Here is a 24,107-nt window from a genome sequence, read left to right on the forward strand (position 1 = left end):
TGTAGAAACCTCTTCAAAGAACTGGGTATACTATACTAACTACTGCCTCTCAGTATATTTACTCCTTAATGAAATTTGTTCTAAATAATATATCTCTTTTTCCAACAAATAACTCAGTTCATACATACAATACCAGGAACAAAAATGATCTGCACAAGGACTTAAAAGCACGTACTTTAGTTCAAAAACGGGTCCACTACTCAAGAACACTCATCTTCAATAATTTGCCAGCAAACATAAAAAATTTAGCTACAAATAAAGATCAGTTTAAAAGGAGCCTGAAAGACTTACTAGTGGCCAACTCCTTCTACTCCACTGACGCAATTTTTAATAGAAACTAATGATGTTTTGTATATATTCATACTATTAGTATTGTTATTTCAGCTTTAAAAAAATTGACATGTTTCACATCCATGAGGATCTCCTCAGCACGGATCTATGAAATGAAAACTAATCTAATCTAATCTGGGTGAAGCCGTGGGTTTTACGATGACACGATAAAAGCATTCAACAAAACTTGTTATGAGAGCTTATAGAGGAGGACGTCGTACATCAATTATTTAAGAAAGGATGAGCATACATTTCTGTATGTGCTCAGTGATGTGTATCCTCATATCACAAAGCACAGTATTCACTGAAGAACTGCTACATCTGCCGAAGACAGGCTCACTGTAATACTCCTTGGTACAGGAGAGGGTTATGTTATGTTAGGTTAGGTCAGGTCTCCAATCTTCTTAATCTATTTTGGTATTCCGGGTGCCTCATGTTGTAAAGCGCCTCATCTGCTTCATACATCTCTATTAATTTTGTAGTTGTCGGCACACACCAGTTGTATTTACCGGTAATGTTTATAAAAACACTACAGACGACAGCATGCTGCAGCGATGCTAGCGCTCCATGCGGTAACATGTCACATTGCAGTGAACAGAAGACAAGCGACTTCTTTGATCAAATCTACAGCGAGGCCCTAGATTCCATCAAATATTGGACGACATTTGACAAAGTTCCCTATTACACCATCAAATATCTTTGACAAAGATATTGGTCAAACATATTTGACAAAGAAATTTGATAGTGTAATACTGGCCTTAGAGCCATTTGAGCCATTTGATTCTAGCATTGTCGCTAAACCCTCACTGTTGAGTTCTAAATTGCTTATTCGGAGCTAAAATACCGGTATCGGTTTTAACCGACCAGTTCTTCCCATCGCCAGGCTGAGGCCAGACTTGTTCCCGCAGGAGCAGGCGTCGCGGTCCAGCGAGGAAGCGGCGGCCCTGCGGGAGGAGGTGTCTCAGATCCACGCCGCCTTCGCCCGACTGCTGGAGGCAGCCTCCGCCCCCGCCATCGACGCTCTGGCGCGTCGCCTCCACCAGAACAGGGACCTGCTGGCCGACATCGCCGCCGAGGGCGATGGTGAGTCACTCCTAACAGCAGTGTCAGCGAGAACCTGGTGCTACGAGTAAGGTCCAAATGGGAAACCAAGCTGAAAGGTAGAAGGAGTATAGAGGGTGGTGCATTGATCGTGACCGAGCCAAATATCTCACGAAATAAGCGTCAAACGAAAAAACTACAAAGAAAGAAACTTGTCTAGCTTGAAGGGGGAAACCAGATGGCGCTATGGTTGGCCAGCTAGATGGCGCTGCCATGTGTCACACGGATATGAACTGCGTTTTTTTTAAAAATAGGAACACCCATTTTTTATTACATACTCGTGTAGTACGCAAACAAATATGAATGTTTTAGTTGGACCACTTTTTTCGCTTTGTGATAGATGGCGCTGTAATAGTCACAAACATATGGCTCACAATTTTAGACGAACAGTTGGTAACAGATAGGTTTCTTTATGCTAAAATACATAACGTAGGTACCTTTGAACATTTTATTTCCGTTGTTTCAATGTGGTACATGTACCTTTGTGAATTTATCATTTCTGTGAACGCATGCTGTTACATCGTGATTACCTGTAAATACCGCATTAATGCAATAAATGCTCAGAGTGATGTCCGTCAACCTCAATGCATTTGGCAATACGTGTAACGACCTTCCTCTCAACAGCGAGTAGTTCGCCTTCCGTAATGTTGGCACATGCATTGGCAACGCGCTGACGCATGTTGTCAGGCGTTGTCGGTGGATCACGATAGCAAATATCCTTCAACTTTCCCCCACAGAAAGAAATCTGGGGACGTCAGATCCGGTGAACGCGCGGGCGATGGTATGGTGCTTCGACGACCAATCCATCTGTCATGAAATATGCTATTCAATACCGCTTCAACTGCATGTGAGCTTTATGCCAGACATCCATCATGCTGGAAGTACATCGCCATTCTGTCATGCAGTGAAACATCTTGTAGTAACATCGGTAGAACATTACGCAGGAAATCAGCATACATTGCACCATTTAGATTGCCATCGATAAAACGGGGGCCAATTATCCTTCCTCCCATTAACCCGCCAAGGTCACTGATGTTCCACTTGTCGCAGCCATCGTGGATTTTCCGTTGTCCAAGAGTGGATATTATGCCGCTTTACGTTACCGCTGTTAGTGAATGACGCTTATTCGGTAAATACTATGCATGCGTAACATCTCTCATCGTCCCGTAATTTCTCTTGTGTCCAGTGGCAGAACTGTACACGACGTTCAAAGTCGTCACCATGCAATTCCTGGTGCATAGAAATATGGTACAGGTGCAATCGATGTTGATGTAGCATTCTCAACACCGACATTTTTGAGATTCACGATTCGCTGGAGCTGTTGGGCTGTTTTAGGGAAGGAGACCAGACAACGAGGTCATCGGTCTCATCCGTTTAGGGAAGGACGGGGAAGGAAGTCGGCCGTGCCCTTTCAAAGGAACCATCCTGGCATTTGCCTGGAGCGATTTAGGGAAATCACGGAAAACCTAAATCAGGATGGCCGGACGCGGGATTGAACCGTCGTCCTCCCGAATGCGAGTCCAGTGTGCTAGCCACTGCGTCACCTCGCTCGGTCTCCCGATTCGCAATTTGTCTGCTACTGATGTGCGGATTAGCCGCGACAGCAGCTAAAACACCTACTTGGGCACCATAATTTGTTGCAGGTCGTGGTTGACGTTTCACATGTGGCTGAACACTTCCTGTTTCCTTAAATAACGTAACTATCCGGCGAATGGTCCGGACACATGGACGATGTCGTCCAGGATACCGAGCAGCATACATAGCACACGCTCGTTGGCCATTTTGATCACAATAGCCATACATCAACACGATATCGATCTTTTCCGCAATTGGTAAACGGTCCCTTTTAACACGGGTAATGTATCACGAAGCAAATACCGTCCGCACTGACGGAATGTTACGTTATACCACGTACTTATACGTTTGTGACTATTACAGCGCCATCTATGACAAAGCGAAAAAAGTGGTCCAACTAAAACATTCATATTTCTTTACGTACTACACGAATATGTAATAAAAAATGGGAGTTCCTATTTTAAAAAAAACGCAGTTGATATCCTTTTGACCTATGGCAGCGCCATCTAGTGGGCCAACCACAGCGCCATCTGTTTTCCCCCTTCAAGCTAGACGAGTTTCGTTCTTTGTAGTTTTTCGTTTGATGCTTATTTCGTGAGATATTTGGCCCGGTCACTATCAATGGACCACCCTGTTTAGGTTGTCTGCAAGGAGATCATTAATAAAACCGACAAACTACAGGGATTGGTTCCTGACTGGAAATAGAGGAAAAAAGGTCCTATGTACATGTGTCCAGAAATGCATAGCTACCATGGTAGACGGCGCTGACGAATGAAAGTTCCTCTGACCACGTGCCGTGTGTTCTTCGTGTGTTGCAGGTTGTGATATTGACGCAGTATACTGTAAGCAACAGTATGGCTCGTCGGTAAAGAGGACTGATGACACAAATTACATAATTGTCGAAAAACCATCGACAAAGCCCTTCCTGTAGAGGAAAATCTGCTGTGATAATCCCTGCACTCATTGTACGTGACAGAGATAGTAGCGGTTGCCATACAGGATACACATAATCGTACTTTGGCTTACTACATGCTGGCAGGCTCCTTGCCTGGAACTTGTACTAGGGTTCGCTTCAATATCCTGTAGAACCCGGTCCTCCAAATCTTGTGTATGAACAGTGCGTTGCCACCCTGCACGTTCATCTGCCTGAGAGGGCCCATGATCACACAGACGCTCAAAGAGGGCTTGAAATGCCGTGTGATGCGGTTGGTGTCTGTGGGGGTACTTGTTTTGGTATAGTTATTAATGTTCACCCCGATAGCTGAATGGTCAGCGTGACGGACTGCCGAAGGGGCCCGGGTTCGATTCCCAGATGGGTCGGGTATTTCCTCCGCTCAGGGACTGGGTGTTGTGGTGTCTTCATCATCATTTCATCCCCATCCTTCGAGCAGATCGCCCAATGTGGCGTCGAATGTAATAAGACCTGATCCAAGGTGGCCGGGCCTGTCCCGTAAGGGGCCTCCCGGCCCATGACGCCAAGTGCTCATTTCCAGTTTTACACTGTATGTTGTTGTTGTTGTTGTAGTGGTCTTCAGTCCTGAGACTGGTTTGATGCAGCTTTCCATGCTACTCTATACTGTCCAAGCTTCTTCATCTCCCAGTACCTACTGCAACCTACATCCTTCTGAGTCTGCGAGTGTATTCGTCTCTTGGTCTCCCTATATGATTTTTACCCTCCACGCTGCTCTCCAATACTACATTGTTGATCCCTTGATGCCGCAGAACATGTCCTACCAACCGATCCCTTCTTCTAGTCAAGATGTTTCAGTTCCATATATGGCTACACTCCATACAAATACTTTCCGAAACGACTTCCTCACACTTAAATCTATACTCGATGTTAACAAATTTCTCTTCTTCAGAAGCGCTTTCCATTGCCATTGCCAGTCTACATTTTATATCTTCTCTACTTCGACCATCATCAGTTATTTTGCTCCCCAAATAGCAAAACCCATTTACTACTTTAAGTGTCTCATTTCCTAATCTAGTTCCCTCAGCATCACCCGACTTAATTCGACTACATTCCATTATCCTCGTTTTGCTTTTGTTGATATTCATCTTATATCCTCCTTTCAAGACACTGTCCATTGCGTTCAACTGCTCTTCCAACTCCTTTGCTGTCTCTGACAGCATTACAATGTCATCGGCGAACCTCAAAATTTTAATTTCTTCTCCATGGATTTTAATACATACTCCGAATTTTTCTTTTGTTTCTTTTACCGCTTTCTCAATATACAGATTGAATAGCATCGTGGAGAGGCTACAACCCTGTATCACTCCCTTCCCAACCACTGCTTCCCTTTCATGCCCCTCGACTCTTATAACTGCCATGTGGTTCGTGTACAAATTGTAAATAGCCTTTCGCTCCCTGTATTTTACCCTTGCCACCTTCTGTATTTGAAAGAGAGTATTCCAGCCAACATTGTCAAAAGCTTTCTCTAAGTCTACAAATGCTAGAAACGTACATTTGCCTTTCCTTAATCTATCTTTTAAGATAAGTTATAGGGTCAGTATTGCCTCACGTGTTCCAACATTTCTACAGAATCCAAACTGATCTTCTCCGAGGTCAGCTTCTACCAGTTTTTCCATTCGTCTGTAAAGAATTCGTCTTAGTATTTTGCAACCATGACTTATTAATCTGATAGTTCGGTAACTTTCACATCTGTCAACACGTGCTTTCTTTGGGACTGGAATTCTTATATTCTTCTTGAAGTCTGAGGGTATTTCGCCTGTCTCATACATCTTGCTCACCAGATGGTAGAGTTTTGTCGGGGCTGGCTCTCCCAAGGCTATCGGTAGTTCTAATGGAACGTTGTCTACTCCTGGGGGAGGGAGATGAACTTGAAGGCTGTATTATAGAAATGGAGGAGCACCTAGGTGAGAATGATATGAGAGATATTACTGCGAGAAGAATTTGACAGAGCACTCAAAGACCTAAGTTCAAACAGAGCCCCTGGAGTAGGCGACACTGTCAGAACTACTGATAGCCTTGGGAGAACCGACCATCACAAAACTCTTCCATGTGGTACACAAGATGTATGAGACAGGCGAAATACCCCACACTTCAAGAAGAATATAATAATTTCATTTCCAAAGAAAGCAGATGATGTCAGGTGCAAAAATTACAGAACTATCATTTTAGTAACTTATGGTTACAAAATACTAACACGAAATATTTATAGAATGGAAAAACTGTTAGAAGCCTGACGTCAGGGGAGATTGCGGGACAAATATAGGAACACGCAACACGATACTGGCACTATGACCTATATTAGAAGAAAGGTCAAGGAAACGCAAACCTACATCCATAACTTTTGTAGATTTAGATGACGATTTTGACACAGTTGACTGGAATACTATCTTTGAATTTTTGAAGATAGCAGGGGTAAAATACAGGGATTGAAAGGCTATTTACAACTTGTACAGAAACCAGACAGCAGTTATAAGAGTCGAGGGGCATGAAAAGGAAGCAGTGGCTGGGAAGGGAGTGAGACAGGACTGTAGCCTATCCCTGATGTTATTCAATCTTTATATTGAGCAAGCAGTGAAGAAAACAAAAGAAAAATTCGGAGTAGGTATTAAAATCCATGGAGAAGTAATAAAAACTTTGAGGTTTGCTGATGACATTGTAACTCTGTCAGAGACATCAAAGGACTTGGATGAGCAGTTGAATGGAATGGACAGTATCTTGAAAGGAGGGTGTAACATGAATATCAACAAAAAGAGGAGAAGGTTAATTGAATGTAGTCGAATTAAATCAGGTGATGCTTAGGGAATTATAATAGGAAATGAGATTCTTAAAGTAGTAGATAGTATTCGGGCAGGAAAATAACTGATGATGGCTGAAGTAGAGAGGATATAAAATGTACACTGGCAATGGCAAGAAAAGCGTTTCTGAAGGAGGAAATTTGTTAACATTGAACATAGATTTAAGTGTTAGAAGGTCTTTTCTGAAGGTATTTGTCGGAAGGGTAGCCATGTATGGAAGTGAAACGTGGACGATAAACAGTTTAGACAAGAAGATTTTGCAATGTGGTCCTACAGAATGATGCTGAAGATTAGATGGGTAGATCACGGAACTAATGAGCAAGTACTGAATAGAACTAATGAGAAAAGAAATTTGTGGCACAACCTGATTAGAAGATGCGCTTGGTTGATAGGACGCATTCTGAGAGGTCAATGGATTACGAATTTAGTTATGGAGGGAAGTGTGGGGGGTTTGGTAGCGGGCGACCAAGAGACGAATCCAGTAAGAAGATTCAACAGGATGTCGGTTGCAGTAATTATTTGGAGATGAAGAGCCTTGCACAGGATAGAGTGGCATAGAGAGCTGCAGCAAACCAGTTTTCGAACTGAAGACAACAACAACAACAAGCTGCAAATCGGCATAGCTAATCGACCGTCCCACAAACAATGAAACGCGCGTGCGTACCTACTCCCGACATGCGTTCCTCGTCAAACAGCGCCTCTGGATTGATATTGTTACAGTCTGCTGTTTACAGAGTCAGTTGAAAATGTTTAAAACAACTGAGGGATGAGAGTATAAGCAGTACAAGTGCTTTCTTAAGGGAACTGGATAACTGACTGTTATAGTTAAGTGGCTATTTATAAGTTATGTGAGTTACTACTGAAGATTAGATGGTTAGATCACATAACTAATGAGGAGGTATTGAATAGAATTGGGGAGGAGTTTGTGGCACAACTTGACTAGAAGAGGGGACCGGTTGGTAGGACATGTAGGCATCAGGGGATCAAAAATTTAGCATTGGAGGGCAGCGTGAAGGGTAAAAATCGTAGAGGGAGACCAAGAGATGAATACACTAAGCAGATGTAGGTTGCAGTAAGTACTGGGAGATGAAGAAGCTTGCACAGGATAGGGTAGCATGGAGAGCTGCATCAAACCAGTCTCAGGACCGAAGACCACAACAACAACAACAATTAAATTATCAGATATTTTTTCCTAATGGTCAGTTAGTCTGTGTATAGGTGTAGATATGGTCGGAGATTGTAGGGCCCCTGCATTATTTTTTATAATATATTAAAATACTTATACCCCTTATATCTTAAAACATGTTACAGTAAAACAGGCACAAGTACAAAAACATTTTATTTATCGTACCATATTTTGAAGATTTTTTGGTATAACAACCATGACATACATAGTACAGGATGTCTCCAAGAAAGTTTACATTTGATTCGCCAAAATAAAACAGGGTTTAAAGTCTATTGGCAAAATCTTTATTTATTAATGAAACGTACAGTTTAGGAATTTACTTCTTAAAAACAATGCTATCTAAATACAATCCGGCACACCTAAAGAACTCATTTAAACGACGAAATTTTGCTTGACGACTCGACGTGTAGGCACTAGAATGCCTGCCACTTCACTATGGATATTTTCTTTCAGTTGTTCCAGAGAAGTCGGATTATTGACATGTACTTTAGGTTTGACATATCCCCATAAGAGAAAATCATGGGACTCAAGTGTGGACTGTATGGGAAACAAATTATGTCACCCCTCTTTGAGATCAATTTGCCAAGTAACATTTCACGAACTCATTGCAAAGACGCACTGGACGTGTGTACTGCGACTCTGTCTTGTTGAAACCATGTTCCCTGGTTATAACGAGGAAAGTTTTGCAATTCAGAAACCGAAGAATCATTTAGCATCGTAACATAACGTTCCAGCTTCACTGTAACTGTATGTCTACTCTCGTCTTCGAAAATGTATGAGCCAATTATTCTTCGAGCCAACATCACAGCTCATAGTGTAACTTTTGGCGAATGAAGGCATTTCTCATGCTTCTGTTTAGCATTCGTTGCATTCCAGTAGCGGCAATTTCGCTTATGAACGTGACCATCCGGGTGAAAATGAGTCTCATCAAAAAACAAGTTATTGTTAAATGAAGGGGACTCTGTCCCATCAATAACAAACTGGGGACTATGTCTGACATCCTGAGACTTTAGTTCTTGCACCCATTGCCTTTTGTAAGGGTGCAGTTTAAAGCTTATTTGCAGGATTCAGTGCAGTGATGGTCTATCCACATTTCGAGAACTTGCTGTTATGCAAATGGAGGGCTCAGGATCGTCACGAACAGACTGGTCTACAGTCTCTACAGATCCGCCCATTCTTGATGACTTTGATCGCCCGGATTTCGGGTTGGCCAGCGTTGAAGCGGTCTCCTCAAGCGTTTTGATGCATTTGCTGGTAAGCCGAACACTAAGAGCATCATTTACATAATGCAAATCCACGATCACTGCAACATTTCCTCCGTGTTACAGTCGCCCAATCATCTCGCACACAGAACGCCCCCCCCCCCCCCCGCCCACTCCCACGCCGCAGTTCTCCTCCGAGTTGTTGTGCATGCGCAGATACCTTTTCAAATATAAACTTTGTTTTGAGACACACTGTACAACACATGTTCATTATAAAACAAGGATATGTGAGTAATTAAAGCCAAATGTCTGTAACAAGCTGAAAATAATAGGTAAATAGCAAGTAAAATTAAAACACCGAAACAAAAATAAGTTGGTGCAGCTCCAACACATACGAGACATTATTGATAGCCACTTTCTATAATCCACAATCCACTCATAGTCAGTGTCTATTGAATCATAATAATTTCCTATTGTTGGATATCTCTTGAAGAATGTCTTTCCTGTGCCACACTCCTGATGCCGTACCATTGCGTCGTACATTTTTCAGTCTTCCTCGCCCTTTCTTTGACAATGTCCTGTTCTTTCTCCACTCCTCTTCTTATTACACCCATAGTAACTCCTGTCTTAAGAACGAGACGGATTGCTATAGAACTCACGATAAGGTGGACGAGTGTTGCTCTTCATCTCCTACAGATTTTTCGATTTCTCAAATTTTATTTCAAACTCATCTTCATCCAAAGGCTGTGGAGAGCTGTTGATGGGGAAATAATACCGGACCTCGTAAAATTTACTTCTGTAAACACAAGATTATGACTTAGTGAATAACTGAACTGCATTGTCAAAGGATTTTCTTCGCTGATTCAGATTCGCGTAGTACTCCTCTGTTCCAGTTTGTTTACTTCTGCTTCTTAAGGAACTTTATCCTTTGCTGTGGCATCAGTGGCTATAATTGAAAGTTTTCTGCTTCCATTTCGACCAAAGAAAATTTTCTCTTGGCTTTCTTTACTACTTCTATCATGCCTTGGGGAACAAATACATGTTTGAAGTGTTTCTTTGCTTTTCAGACAGACCAAAATCTTTATATGTCGATTTTGCCTCATTTCAGAATATGGCCTATTTAAACATGCATTAAGTATTACTATAACTTAAGTCATCTTAAAAGCATAAACATAAGGCTATTGCTGTGTATAATACCTGAACCTTTATAACAGATAGCAGTAATTTCGCTTTCTGTCCACCATTTGACTTATACTAGTTGCTTGCAAAATGCAGTGCAGAATACAGCACTATTCAGGAAATCACTTGTAATTCTTTTACCCAGAAGAGATCCACACTTTAGTTTTCCAAATGGGCTTTTAGATAATTATCTTGTGAAATGTCACTTGTTCCACTTCTGCTCTCAGCACACCAGTTGACCAGCCTGCCACAAGTGAAATAGATGTGTGGGCCCAATGCGATAAATGACTGCAGAGTGCGTAAGTGGGTGAGAACGTTCGAGGAGAGCAGGGAAAATGTTCGTGATGAACCGTAATCAAGCCGGCCATCAGTGATCTCAGAAGACTTGCTCAAAGCTGTGAACGATAAGATTTGTGAAGACTGGCGATTCACAATTACAACTTTAGCCTTGGAACGTCAGAATATGACTAGAACAACTTTACACAAAATTGTCTCTGAGAAGTTGCAGTTTTGCAATTTGTGTGCACGTTGGCTTCGCAGGCTGCTTAATGATGACTACAAAACAGATAGAGTGGCTGACGCCCTTGATTTTTTGGACTGGTATCATAAGGAAAGTGACCAGTTTTCATTGTCACAGGGGACGAGACGTGGATTTGTTGCGTGATTCCAGAGTCTAAACGTCACTCAATGCAATGGTGTCACATGACTTCTCCAGTCAATGTCAAGGCCAAGCATACAGTCTCAGCATGCAAGGTGATGGCAGTTGTCTTTTGAGATGGACATGGAATCTCGTCAGACATCATCATGCAGAGAGGGACAACAGCAAACACAGCCGCGTACTGCGCTATGCCAGTTAAACTTTGACTTGCAATGCAGAATAAGAGACATGATCTTCTGGAGTGTGGAGTTTTGTTGTTGCATGACAATGCCAGACCCCATTCTGCCATTCACACCCAAAATCTGATCCGATCTTTTGGACGGCAGCAGATTGTCCACGCACCATACAGTGCAGACTTGATGCTGAGCTATTTTCACTCGGTCCAGTACTTAAAGGAGTTTCCCTGCGACAAGCGATTCGCAACAGATGAGAATGTGGAAGATGCAGTTAAAGACTGGTTATCCACAAAGGTGGCAGACATCTAGGGATACGAAAGCTTGTAGAACGTTATGACAAATGTTTAAACAAATATGGAAACTATGTAGAGAAATTGAGAAACATGTAAGGAATTAAATGTTTTAAAACTCAGACTTTCTGAATACCCTCGTATTTGCACTTACAGTGACTGGAGTTTAACACTATCTCTCCCACGAATTTCTTCCGTGGACCAGATTGAAAACAATCACAAGCCGGATCCGAACCGCAGGCTGCCAATTGCCCACTCATGATTTAAGCAATACTGGGTTCTATTAGTCAAATATCCATTAGTAGGGGGACAACCTTCGTGCGGGTGCATTTGTTATTGCAGGTTGCCTACATCAGGGGCAGGCATGCACTCAGGGGCAAACCTATTGTTCTCCTTTGAGTGATAGGTACTTAACCTACTGTTCTCCTCTGACTGACAGGTCCTTAGCCTATTGCTCTGTTAAGTGATTTTCCATGTCACCACATTTAACCTATTGTTCCCCACCCCCTTCCTGAAGAGAACAATAGGTGAAGTAACTGTAAGTCAAAGGCGAACAATAGGTTTGCCCCTGAATGCATACCTGCCCATGATGTAGGCAACCCACACTAACAAAAAGCACCCGTACAAAGGTTGTCCACCAACTTCCATTCACTACCAACAACAAGACGCATGCACAAAACCCATGTCCCACCTGCTTGCAGAAAGTGTCAGACACAAACGAGGTGTGTGAGAAAACTAATGAGTCTGATTTCTTACCTATCAAAGCTTTTATTTTTTTTTTTTCAAAGAACAGTATTGTCCCCTTCAAAGTAGTCCCCTTCGGTAGCTAAACATTGGTGGAGTCATTGTTCCCGGTCTTTGCAGCAACACTGAAAGGCTTCAACTGCTAGGGCTTTTATGTATGTCAAGCACACTCATTTGAATGTCCTCCAGAGTCCCAAAATGACATTCTTTTAAGACATTTTCCAGTTTTGAGAAATAAATGTCACAAAAACTCATATCAGGTGAACAGGTTGTCTGCGGGACAACAGGGATGGCATTTGGTGTAAGAAATTCCGCGATGGACGTGGCTGAGTGACGTGGGGCATTGTCATGATGGAGCATCCACTTGTCCGCATTGTTCAATCTCGGTCGATTCACCATCTTCTTGAACGTTTCAAGGACATTTTTGTAATACATTTGGTAGACAGTTTGTCCTGGAGAAACATTCTGAGAAGAGCACATAGACAGTCGAAGTTTTATTTGGTTTTTAAAGTTGAAAGTCTCCCTGAACGAGATTCAAAAATGGTTCAAATGGCTCTGAGCACTATGGGACTCAACTGCTGAGGTCATTAGTCCCCTAGAACTTAGAACTAGTTAAACCTAACTAACCTAAGGACATCACAAACATCCATGCCCGAGGCAGGATTCGAACCTGCGACCGTAGCGGTCTTGCGGTTCCAGACTGCAGCGCCTTTAACCGCACGGCCACTTCGGCCGGCGAACGAGATTCATCTTCAACACGTTCTCGGCTTTCCAAATATGATTTGTGCGAACGAAAAATTTATGCTCTTGTTAAGGAATGTTCACCATAGGTCTGTTTCAACTTTTCACATGTCACACTCGTGGATTTCGTAAGTTCAACACAGAACTTGATGGCAAAACGTTGGTCTAAATTCCACTGTTCCATTTCCGTAACATGCAACAAAAACACAACGTCACCGAGGGTGCACTCAAAAATCGCTTGATGGCTGTAGGGAGTGGAAACTCAGACTGAGCGTCTGGAAGGGACGAACACACCAGTCTACTAGTTGAACAGCACAGAGTTTCCAGATCGCTCGCAGTGTTGTCTGTCTCATTACTTTTCTCACACACCTTGTGTGCCAAGTTTGAGAGGAAAAAGCACTGTGCGGACACCCTGTGGAGACGGTTTGCTTTTGTGCCACAGGGGCAGCAGCGCTGTCTCGCACGCTGATGGAGCTCGCAGCACAGGCGGAAGCTGCAGACGCAGTGGTGCCCGAGCCGACAGTGGACGCTGACCCTGCAGACACAGACGTAGACGCCACAGCAGCGCCGGCCACATCAGCCGCTGGCAACAGTGACGATGCTCCCACCAGCGTTGCACCCACAATGGATCGCACGGAGATCGTCACCAATCTGCCGAAGGTCTGGAAGGTGAGTACCGCAGCTCCTCAAAGTGGAGAACAATGGAGCCAGTCACACTTAACGAAATATCCTGGGCTATTAGTTCTTGGTCAGATGAATTTCTTGTTGTCGCTCACGTTTCGTCCTCATCTCCAGAAGACAACTCCAGGGGATTGGATTGGATTGTTTGGGGGAAGACACCAAACAGTGAGGTCATCGGTGTCATTGGATTAGGGAAGGATGGGGAAGGAAGTCGGCCGTGCCCTTTCAAAGGAACCATCCCGGCATTTGCCTGGAGCGATTTAGAGAAATCACAGAAAACCTAAGTGAGGATGACCGGACGTGGGATTGAACTGTCGTCCTCCCGAATACGAGTCCAGTGTGCTAACCACTGCGCCACCTTGCTCGGTGGTAACTCCAGGGGTGGCTGTGGCTTTTCTTTACACATAACGACATGGTTGATAGAAAATAAAAAATATATTTAACAGATTAATTGTTTTCTGGAATGGAAAGCTTTTCCACGATAAATTTCGTAATCGTTTTAACTCCTAACATTAAACAATGGAGAATCCAGGATGGAATGTAACAATACCAGAGAAGGAAAGTTGCTACTCACCATATAGCGGAGATGCTGAGTTGCGATAGGCACAACAAAGAGATTCACACAATTATAGCTTTCGGCCATTAAGTCCTTTGTCAGCAGTAGACACAAACACACACACACACACACACACACACACACACACACACACACACACACACACACGCAAACGCAACTTGCACACACGTTTGCAGTCTCAGAGAAATGAAACCACAGTTCTCTGAGACTGTAGACGTGTGTGCAAGTTGCGTTTGCGTGAGTGTGTGTGTGCGTGTCTGTATGTGTGTCCACTGCTGACAAAGGCCAAAAGCTATAATTGTGTGAATCTCTTTGTTGTACCTATTGCGACTCAACAACTCCGCTATATGGTTAGTAGCAACTTCCCTTCTCTGGTATTGTAATTCTTAATATTAATAGTTAATATTAATTTTCTAGAAATAAGTTTCCGCTATTTCACTGTTAATTGTTCATTTATTGTACACAATCTTGAGTTCGGCTTTGTAGCCATTCTCAAGTACACGACGAACTGAAAAATATCACAATATGTCTGACCTGTCTGTGACATGTCATCGTCATGAACACGTTTCTTGTCTTATTGACCACTTGTCGTATTATAGGATACGAGTACCAATCCAAGATATGAAATATGGCTGACGTTGTGCACCATTAGAAATCCTTATGGGGGAACGACGGGGTGACGGTCAAAAAGCTCGAAACTTTTCTATTATGGAATTCGGATGTATATACCCTGAAGAATTATTCCCCAAAATATTATGGGGGAACTCCAAAAAATAATTTACTGAGGGTTGTATTGTATACTGCTATATGTGAACCTGGTCTATTACACAGAGGGGTCGAAAAAAATGTATCCATTGTTTAAAAGTCCATAACTGCCAAACTAATTGAGGGAGTTGTCTCATCTTTGGTAGTGTAATAGTTTGTAGTTCCGGCAATTGCCACACAAGCGTTGTATTGCATTGTTTTGTTTTGTCAGATGACAGTCGCCAAATAGTTAGCGTTTTGTTCTTAGTTGCATCTAGTTACTCGAGTAAACATGGCTGGTGCAAGACTTACATTCGATGAAAGGAAGTCAGTTTTGAAGTGGTATTTTAAGTACGAAAACATTAATGAGGTTCAATGGCAATGGCGAAATGAGTATCAAACAGAGCCACCGACACATTTAACGATTCGTCGCATTTGAGGCAAATTTGAGGCCGAAGGCTGTGTTAAAGATGTACACAAACAACGATATGGATCACCTGTAACAGTAACAAGTCCGGCTAACTCCTGTCGTGTGTTACAACAATTCACTCGCTCACCACAGAGCTGCTCAACTGCTCAGCGAATTTTGAAGACAACAAAGTGGAAGTGCTACATCCCACGATTTCTACACGCAGTGAATGAGGACGACCCAGATCGTAGACTGGAGTACTGCGAGTGGTTTACTAACATGGTGCGCAACGATGAAGAGTTTGCAGAGATGATTGTGTGGTCTTATTAGGCACAGTTCAAACTCAAAGCTACAGTAAATCGCCACAATTGCATGTACTGGGCCGCCGAAAATCCGAACGTCCATGTAGACAAAGCCGTGAATTTGCCAGGAGTAAATGTGTGGTATGGGTTGTCTTACCGGGGCTCGATTGGGCCATTCTTCTTTGACGGTACAGTTACCGGTGAGGTGTACCGTCAGAAGGTTCAGACATCCATTTTACCTGCCATCCGAGACTTGTATGGAGACGGAAGAATTTATTTTCAACAAGATGGTGGCCCAGCCCCCTACCAAAATCGTGTTAGGGCGTATCTCGACGAAAATCTACCAGGAAGACTGATAGGCCGTAGAGGTGCTGTGGAGTATCCACCACGCTCCCGAGACCTAACTCCTCTGGGCGTTTATCTGTGGGGAACACTAAAGGACGTCGTTTATCGACAAAAGCCACACACAATGGATGAACTTCGAGAATCCATCGTACATTCATGTGCAAATATCCAACTGAACACGTTGCAGTCAGTGGTTCATACTGAAGTTCGGTGGCATCACTTGTGTGTGGATGTTAATGGTGACCATTTCGAACACCTACAATGATATCTTTAAGTTGGACTTTAAACTACACTTTCACCAAAAATGAGACAACTCCGTCAATTAGGTTGCAAATTATGGACTTTTAAACAGAGAATACATTTTTTTGGACCCCCTATGTATTACACATGAGCTCTATGAATGCCCAATGACATCTACATCTACATCTACATCTATACTCCGCGAGCCACCTTACGGTGTGTGGCGGAGGGTACTTATTGTACCACTATCTGATCCCCCCTTCCCTGTTCCATTCACGAATTGTGCGTGGAAAGAACGACTGCTTGTAAGTCTCCGTATTTGCTCTAATTTCTCGGATCTTTTCGTTGTGATCATTACGCGAGATATATGTGGGCGGTAGTAATATGTTGCCCATCTCTTCCCGGAATGTGCTCTCTCGTAATTTCGATAATAAACCTCTCCGTATTGCGTAACGCCTTTCTTGAAGTGTCCGCCACTGGAGCTTGTTCAGCATCTCCGTAACGCTCTCGCGCTGACTAAATGTCCCCATGACGAATCGCGCTGCTTTTCGCTGGATCATGTCTATCTCTTCTATTAATCCAACCTGGTAAGGGTCCCATACTGATGAGCAATACTCAAGAATCGGACGAACAAGCGTTTTGTAAGCTACTTCTTTCGTCGATGAGTCACATTTTCTTAGAATTCTTCCTATGAATCTCAACCTGGCGCCTGCTTTTCCCACTATTTGTTTTATGTGATCATTCCACTTCAGATCGCTCCGGATAGTAACTCCTAAGTATTTTACGGTCGTTACCGCTTCCAATGATTTACCACCTATGGCATAATCGTACTGGAATGGATTTCTGCCCCTATGTATGCGCATTATATTACATTTATCTACGTTTAGGGAAAGCTGCCAGCTGTCGCACCATGCATTAATCCTCTGCAGGTCCTCCTGGAGTACGTACGAGTCTTCTGATGTTGCTACTTTCTTGTAGACAACCGTGTCATCTGCAAATAGCCTCACGGAGCTACCGATGTTGTCAACTAAGTCATTTATGTATATTGTAAACAATAAAGGTCCTATCACGCTTCCCTGCGGTACTCCCGAAATTACCTCTACATCTGCAGATTTTGAACCGTTAAGAATGAACATCTGAGTTGGGGATCTACTGTGCAGACCGTCTACTGCGGCAGCGCGGACTGATGAGGTGTCTTGTTCTCGTGCTGTGCCTGCAGGTGCTGATGGAGTTGCTGAGCCAGCAGCAGGCCGCAGGCGAGGCGGGGGATTCCCCGGCCGACGCCGACCGCGACCCCGCAGTGGATGACGTGAAGAGCCACTGCTACAAGAGCGTCGACACGCCGTACGGCCCACGGCTGGTGATCAGCGTCAGCCAGACCTTCCTGCGCCTCAAGGAGCTCATCCTGGAGAAGAAGAGCCTCCAGCGGGAGCTGTCGCGCCTCCAGCAGCTCAACGGCCACCTGGAGACGGAGCTGGGCCGCCAGCAGCAGCGCCTGTCGCTCGTCTCCTCAGAGCTGCGCAAGACCTGGGGGGTGAGAGAGGCTTCGTACACTTTGTAAAACTGGGCAGTTATGATCGTGGCGCAACGCTGTGCTGTCGTTTGTTCTCGTGTCTTCGCTGTTTTTGAAAGAAATTGATTTTTAGTCTCTGCTGTGTATGGGAAACAAACTACTGTAACGTCTGTTTCGATGAACATTGTAAGATTTAGTGGCTCTGTCAACTTTTTTTTTTTGGCTTCAATAATTTTTTAATATTCGATTATTTCTCGTGGTCCCCATTACAGCTGTAGTGCCTTCTTTCACGACACTTTGTCTGTTTACTTTCCGATAGTCATTTATTGTTGTAACAGACTCTAAGACACGAAAAAACCCGCCAGGTTAGCTGAGAGCACTAATGCGCTGCTTCCTGGACTCGGGTAGGCGAGCCGGCTCCACCCGGCAGATTAACAACAGAGGCGGGAGTGCCGGCCAACCTGGATGTGGTTTTTACGCGGTTTTCCACATCCCACTGGGTTAACACCGGGCTGGTCCCCACATCCCGCCTCAGTTACACAGCTCGCAGATGTCTGAACACACTCACACTATTCCATGGATTACAATAGACACGGACAGTTGGGGTGCATTAATTCCGTCTTGGGGGGTATGGGGTGGCGGCAGGAGGTGCATCCGGCCACCCCTTAAATTAACCTTGCCAAATCTGATTCACCATGCCGACCCTGCGTCACTGCGGGAATAAGGTACAAGCAAAAGAAAAAACTCTAAGACACAAAAAAATAACACGCCACAAAGGAATCATCCGGATGTGATGGAAATCGGTACATGTAATGTACATGTACAAATAAAAAAAGGATTAAAATTTCAGAAAAATTGAATGATTTTTTTCAAGAGAAAGAGCTTCACAAATTGAGCAAGTCAACAACACGTTGGTCCACGTCTGGCCCTTATGCAAGGAGTTACTCGGTTTGGTGTCAATTTATAGAGTTGTTGGATGTCCTCCTAACTGATATCCTGGCAAATTCTGCCCATTTGGTGCATTAGATCATCAAAATCTGGAGCTGGTTGGAGGCCCTGCCCATAATGCTCAAAACGTTCTGAATTGGGGAGAGATCGAGCGACCTTGTCGGCCAGGGGAGGGATGCAGCGACCTTGTTTGGCCAAGGGAGGGTTCAGCAAGCATGAAGACAAGCAGTAGAAACTCTCGCCGTGTGTGGACAGGCATTATCTTGCTGAAATGTAAGCACAGGATGGTTTGCCACGATGGGCAAGAAAACGGGGCGTAGAATGTAAGAATGCAGAGTCTCATAGCAGTAACACTGAATAAAAAGTTCTCAGGTCTCCAGTTCCATCAAATGATTAAAATTTTATGAGCTTTTTGAGACGCCCAGCTAAACCGGCAGGACAGGACAGGCAGTTTAAGTTGTGGAAAGGGGCCAAAATACGCGGCTATCAGTTATACTCGAACATACTACCTTTTATTTGATCAAACATTACAAGAGGCAAGAAATTAAAAAAAAAAAGAAACACAGTTTTACTTTTGGGAACTTAATTAGCAGCTGAATGTGGCGTAAAATATCATGCCGCGAGGACAAGACTACTTTAATTTAAAAACCGCTGAAAGCCAATAACTTAAAGCTCAACCAAAATCAGAAATTTAAAAGGCAAAGCCTTATCTTAAAACAGTTCCTTAACTAGGCTGAAGGCCCACAGAATCTGACACTTTATTAAGGCTCAATAACATTAATTTTAAAAATGACAAAGACTTTACATAAAACAGTTCTTAAATTAGTCTGAAGGGCCAAACCATTTGCCGCCTTAAGGGCAAAACAACCTTAATCTAAAAATCGGCTAGAAGGCATACAAGTACAAACAACAAGAACAAACAAGAGAAGGCAGTATGTCCAACGGCGCTCGTAAGTTCTGAGGGTCAGCCTGGAATTCAAACACTAACGCTCGCTTAGGTGAGACACGCAGTCGGCCCAACCGTTGCGATCCGACAACAACCCAACCGACAGACAGTCAACGGACCCACCGACAAGTTAACCTCTGCTTCACCCAACCAGTACACAACAGGGAGTTCAATGGAACAACGTAGAAGGTATGAGTGCCCACAATCAGTTATACATTGAGCTGTCAAACTACACACTAGCTGGACAGCGACAACACGATGAGGAAAATACACTGCCTGAATTTACATCAATGGCCAGGGCAGGTAACTGGAACATTAACGGCCACAAGGCAGAAGATTCCGCTGGTGCACTTCAATTCAAAGAAGAAAGTACATTTAAACTCCACTGGAGGGTGGCTAAAATTTGCCAACTTGAAAACACACATTGTTGCTTGTGGGTATATCCCAACAGCCTACAACAAACTCCAAACGACACAATGTGAACAATTGTGACTTGCTGGTAGATTAAGTTAAAACTCAACTTTCATGTCGAGCATCGGTGAGCCACGAACCTCATAGCAATGGGAACAGCACCATACACTCTGGCACCGCATAGAGGCCGCCAGTGGGCCCGGCCAAAGTACATGCCGCAGAGATTTCCTCGCTACTCCACGCCAACCGACCAACTGCCCAGGCCCAGAAACAGTGAAAGGACCAAGTATATGTTGGCCCATGAGATGACCAATCGAACGACCAACCAACTGTTGTCCTGCTCCAATCTCCCTCTGTCGGACAGTTCGTGTGTGTCGCCAGCGTTCGGCGAGCACTAGCTGTCGGCGCCTCACGAGTGCTCTGTCCCCCAACTTCACTGCTGCTGTGTCCCGACTGCAGTGCTGGTCCATCACAAACTGACTGCCAGACACACGATGACCCGGGAATACTATAGGTCGCTCCAGATATGTTACGACAGTGCACTTATTGATATGCACTGCTGCTGCCACTCACGAGCAAGTAAGGCAGGAAGTTAGTGACTACAGTAAGTGGAATAAGAAAACGAGGCAGCAGTATTGTAATAGAAGATGACAAACAATAAATGGGATAAACGCGTGCCGTGCACGACTCACTTTTGGCCAAGTACTCTTTGGCTATTTTCAAGTGGTACGACTGCCGGTGGGCTGTGTGTATGCCCCTCATATACACTATCTGCTGGCTGTGATGTCGCTGGTATCCGCATCATTGCCACTGATACTGATACCACGTGACAATGGCCAAGGAGTGTTTGGACAAAATTTCAGGTAATTTTAGTCCCTTAGTAGGGCTTAGAATACCATCAGCATACCACTGTGCTGTAAGGGTGCCGCAGATGACTACCAAAAAGAAATGGAACCTCCAGACAATCACTTTTGGTTGTCAGGCTGTGTGGCAGGTGACAGGTTGTATCCTACTGCTGTTTAAGTCATACCCAGACATGCCTTTGCTGGGCATCAGGGCTCAGTTTGAAGCAGGACTCATCTCTGAAGGCAATGCTACTTTAGTCAATGAGATTCCAGGTGCAAGATGTGTGTGGAGATGCACAGGACATCAGCGGGTACCAATCTGATTGTTGCCCACCATATGGCCTGACTACCACGAGTGATGGTCTGCAGTGCCATATCTCTTCATAGCAGGAACCCTTTGGTAGTCATCCACAGCGCCCTTACAGCACAACAGTACATTGACCATTGGCTACACATTTTTTGGTTGCCCTTCACAGTAAGCCATCCTGTGCTTACATTTCAGCACAATAATGCCTGCCCATAAATGACGAGAGTTTTTATTGCTTGTCTTCGTGCTTGCCAGTCCCTACCTTCGCCAGTAAGGTTGTGGGATCCCTCCCCAATTGAGAATGTTAGGTGCATTATGGGTAGAGCCCTGCATCCTGTTCTGATATTTGACAATCAGATGTGCCAATTGGACAGAATTTTGCACAGTATCCCTCAGGATAGGTTTTAAGCGGTTTCCATAAATCACTTATTCAGAAAAGTTAATAGGCCTTTTGATAAAGGAGACAGGCTTCTTCCCTGACTGCAATAGGCTTGTACACCAGCCTTTATCTACACTCATGCTCATAAATTAAGGATAATGCTGATACCTGGTGAAACAGCCCTCTGGTGGGCAGTTTGCGGGTTTAAAGTACCTCGGGGTATGACCGTGCGGTGCATTTGAGCTGCGGTCGTCACACGGTGGCGCTGGCAGCAGTCCACATACGCAGGGGTGTGTTGGTGCATGTCAGAGTATGGTGCAGCGAGTAAGTGTGGAGACGTTTTCGGACATGCTAATGGTGACTGTGTTTTGAAAATGGCTCACAGAACACATATTGATGACGTTATGAGGGGTAAAATACTAGGGCGACTGGAGGCTGGTCAAACACAGCAAGTCGTAGCACAGGCCCTCCGTGTGCCACTAAGTGTGATCTCAAGATTATGGCAACGATTCCAGCAGACAGGAAAAGTGTCCACATGCTACAGTACACAGCGGCCACAGTGTACAACACCACAAGAAGACCGATATCTCACCATAAGTGCCCGCAGACAGCCACGGAGTACTGCAGGTAGCCTTGCTCGGGACCTTACTGCAACCACTGGAACAGTTGTCTCCAGATGCACAGTCTACAGACGACTGAGCAGACATGGTTTATTCGCCTGGAGACCTACAAGGTGCGTTCCACTGAACCTTGGCCACAGGAGAGGCTGTAAAGCCTGGTGTCAAGAACACAGTACACGGTCATTGGAACAGTGGTCCCAGGTTATGTTCACGGATGAGTCCAGGTATAGGCTGATCAGTGATTCTCGCCCAGTTCCAACAAACCTTACACATAATTTCAAACGTTTTCCAAACTTTTTCTCACTGATGACCACACAAAATGACAAAAGGGAAAAAGTTTATCACTTACTACATTTTTGCTTTTTGTGCAGTAATACTTCAACATCAGGCACGTTGTTTTAATTTATTATTTCTTTACTACTAACTCTATTCACAATGTATTTTGCAGACTGTATCCACATATACACTGAACATAACTGCAAAATTATATCATTGTTGTTCAGGAGATATGGTGTCATAAAAATTGGGATGTATGAAAAACTAGCTTTTGTTTGAAATGGAGTGCAAATCATCCACACTATGCTCATCCAGGGTCTGATAACGAAAACACTTAGTGACTCTCAACAAATTTTAAATATAATTTTAAACCTTTCTAAACTTTTTCTTGCTTATAGTCTTGACATCAGATATTTAACACACTACCTCTTTTGTAATCAGATGTTTAGAGATGTTTTCTACATTGGAGTCAGATTCTCTAAAGACTTGGGGATTAACTGGATGACTTCACTAATATTTCTTTAACAGTATATCTTAATATAAATTTTCATTGATGATCCCATATGAACATCTAATGTTCTGTTCCAGAATGATGGGTCCTTTTACTTTGTTGCATTGTTTTACACTGCAATGATGGGAGCATTTCATAATGCTGCAATTGTTTTCAATCAGCCAATCTTCTGCATCTTCTGACTGTCAATAGCTAAAAAGAGGAAACAAAAAATCATCATATAATCTGTAAAACTGCATGTCTACAGGACAATAAATGATCGATAAAAATGTATGTAATGGCAAATGTTGCATGTGAATATCTGTTTTGTAACCAACAATATTGAAGATAAGAGTCAACCTCTTACTTCTTGTAATGCGCACCATATGAACTTTTCGTGTTCATCACGTCCTGTCAAGGACGTAGCCAAATGGGGGGTCCAGGGGATCTAGACCCCCTTTAACCTAAATCAAATTACACACGACCTAATTTCCATGTAGTGAAATTGAAAGGTATTTTTATTTTCAATCACACAGTGAGAAAGGGATACAATCTATTTATAGTGAACAAAGCCGTCAACAGATTTAAACCAGTGCTTGATTTGTCGTGATACACTGTAACAGTATCTCTGATTTTTTTTAAAAAAAAAAAAAAAAAAAATAATATATATATATATAAAAACAAAGATGAGGTGACTTACCGAACAAAAGCGCTGGCAGGTCGATAGACACACAAACAAACACAAACATACACACAAAATTCAAGCTTTCGCAACAAACTGTTGCCTCATCAGGAAAGAGGGAAGGAGAGGGGAAGACGAAAGGAAGTGGGTTTTAAGGGAGAGGGTAAGGAGTCATTCCAATTCCGGGAGCGGAAAGACTTACCTTAGGGGGAAAAAAGGACAGGTATACACTCGCACACACGCACATATCCATCCACACATACAGACACAAGCAGACATTTCCCCCTAAGGTAAGTCTTTCCGCTCCCGGGATTGGAATGACTCCTTACCCTCTCCCTTAAAACCCACTTCCTTTCGTCTTCCCCTCTCCTTCCCTCTTTCCTGATGAGGCAACAGTTTGTTGCGAAAGCTTGAATTTTGTGTGTATGTTTGTGTTTGTTTG

At 43.6% G+C, this 24,107-nt stretch overlaps 1 protein-coding gene across 2 annotated transcripts in view; it reads left to right on the forward strand.

The window, feature by feature from the left end:
- Positions 1-24,107, forward strand: part of LOC126428239 (plectin) — a 213,286-nt gene that overhangs the window by 151,645 nt on the left and 37,534 nt on the right. For both annotated transcript variants that reach the window (XM_050090154.1, XM_050090155.1), the window contains exons 11-13: positions 1,239-1,413; positions 13,393-13,619; positions 17,468-17,782. In XM_050090154.1, coding sequence (XP_049946111.1) covers positions 1,239-1,413; positions 13,393-13,619; positions 17,468-17,782 — 717 coding nt within the window. The remainder of the gene's footprint in view (positions 1-1,238; positions 1,414-13,392; positions 13,620-17,467; positions 17,783-24,107) is intronic.

This window comes from Schistocerca serialis, chromosome 12 (genome assembly GCF_023864345.2).
Source record: "Schistocerca serialis cubense isolate TAMUIC-IGC-003099 chromosome 12, iqSchSeri2.2, whole genome shotgun sequence".
In the NCBI taxonomy this organism is placed as follows: domain Eukaryota; kingdom Metazoa; phylum Arthropoda; class Insecta; order Orthoptera; family Acrididae; genus Schistocerca; species Schistocerca serialis.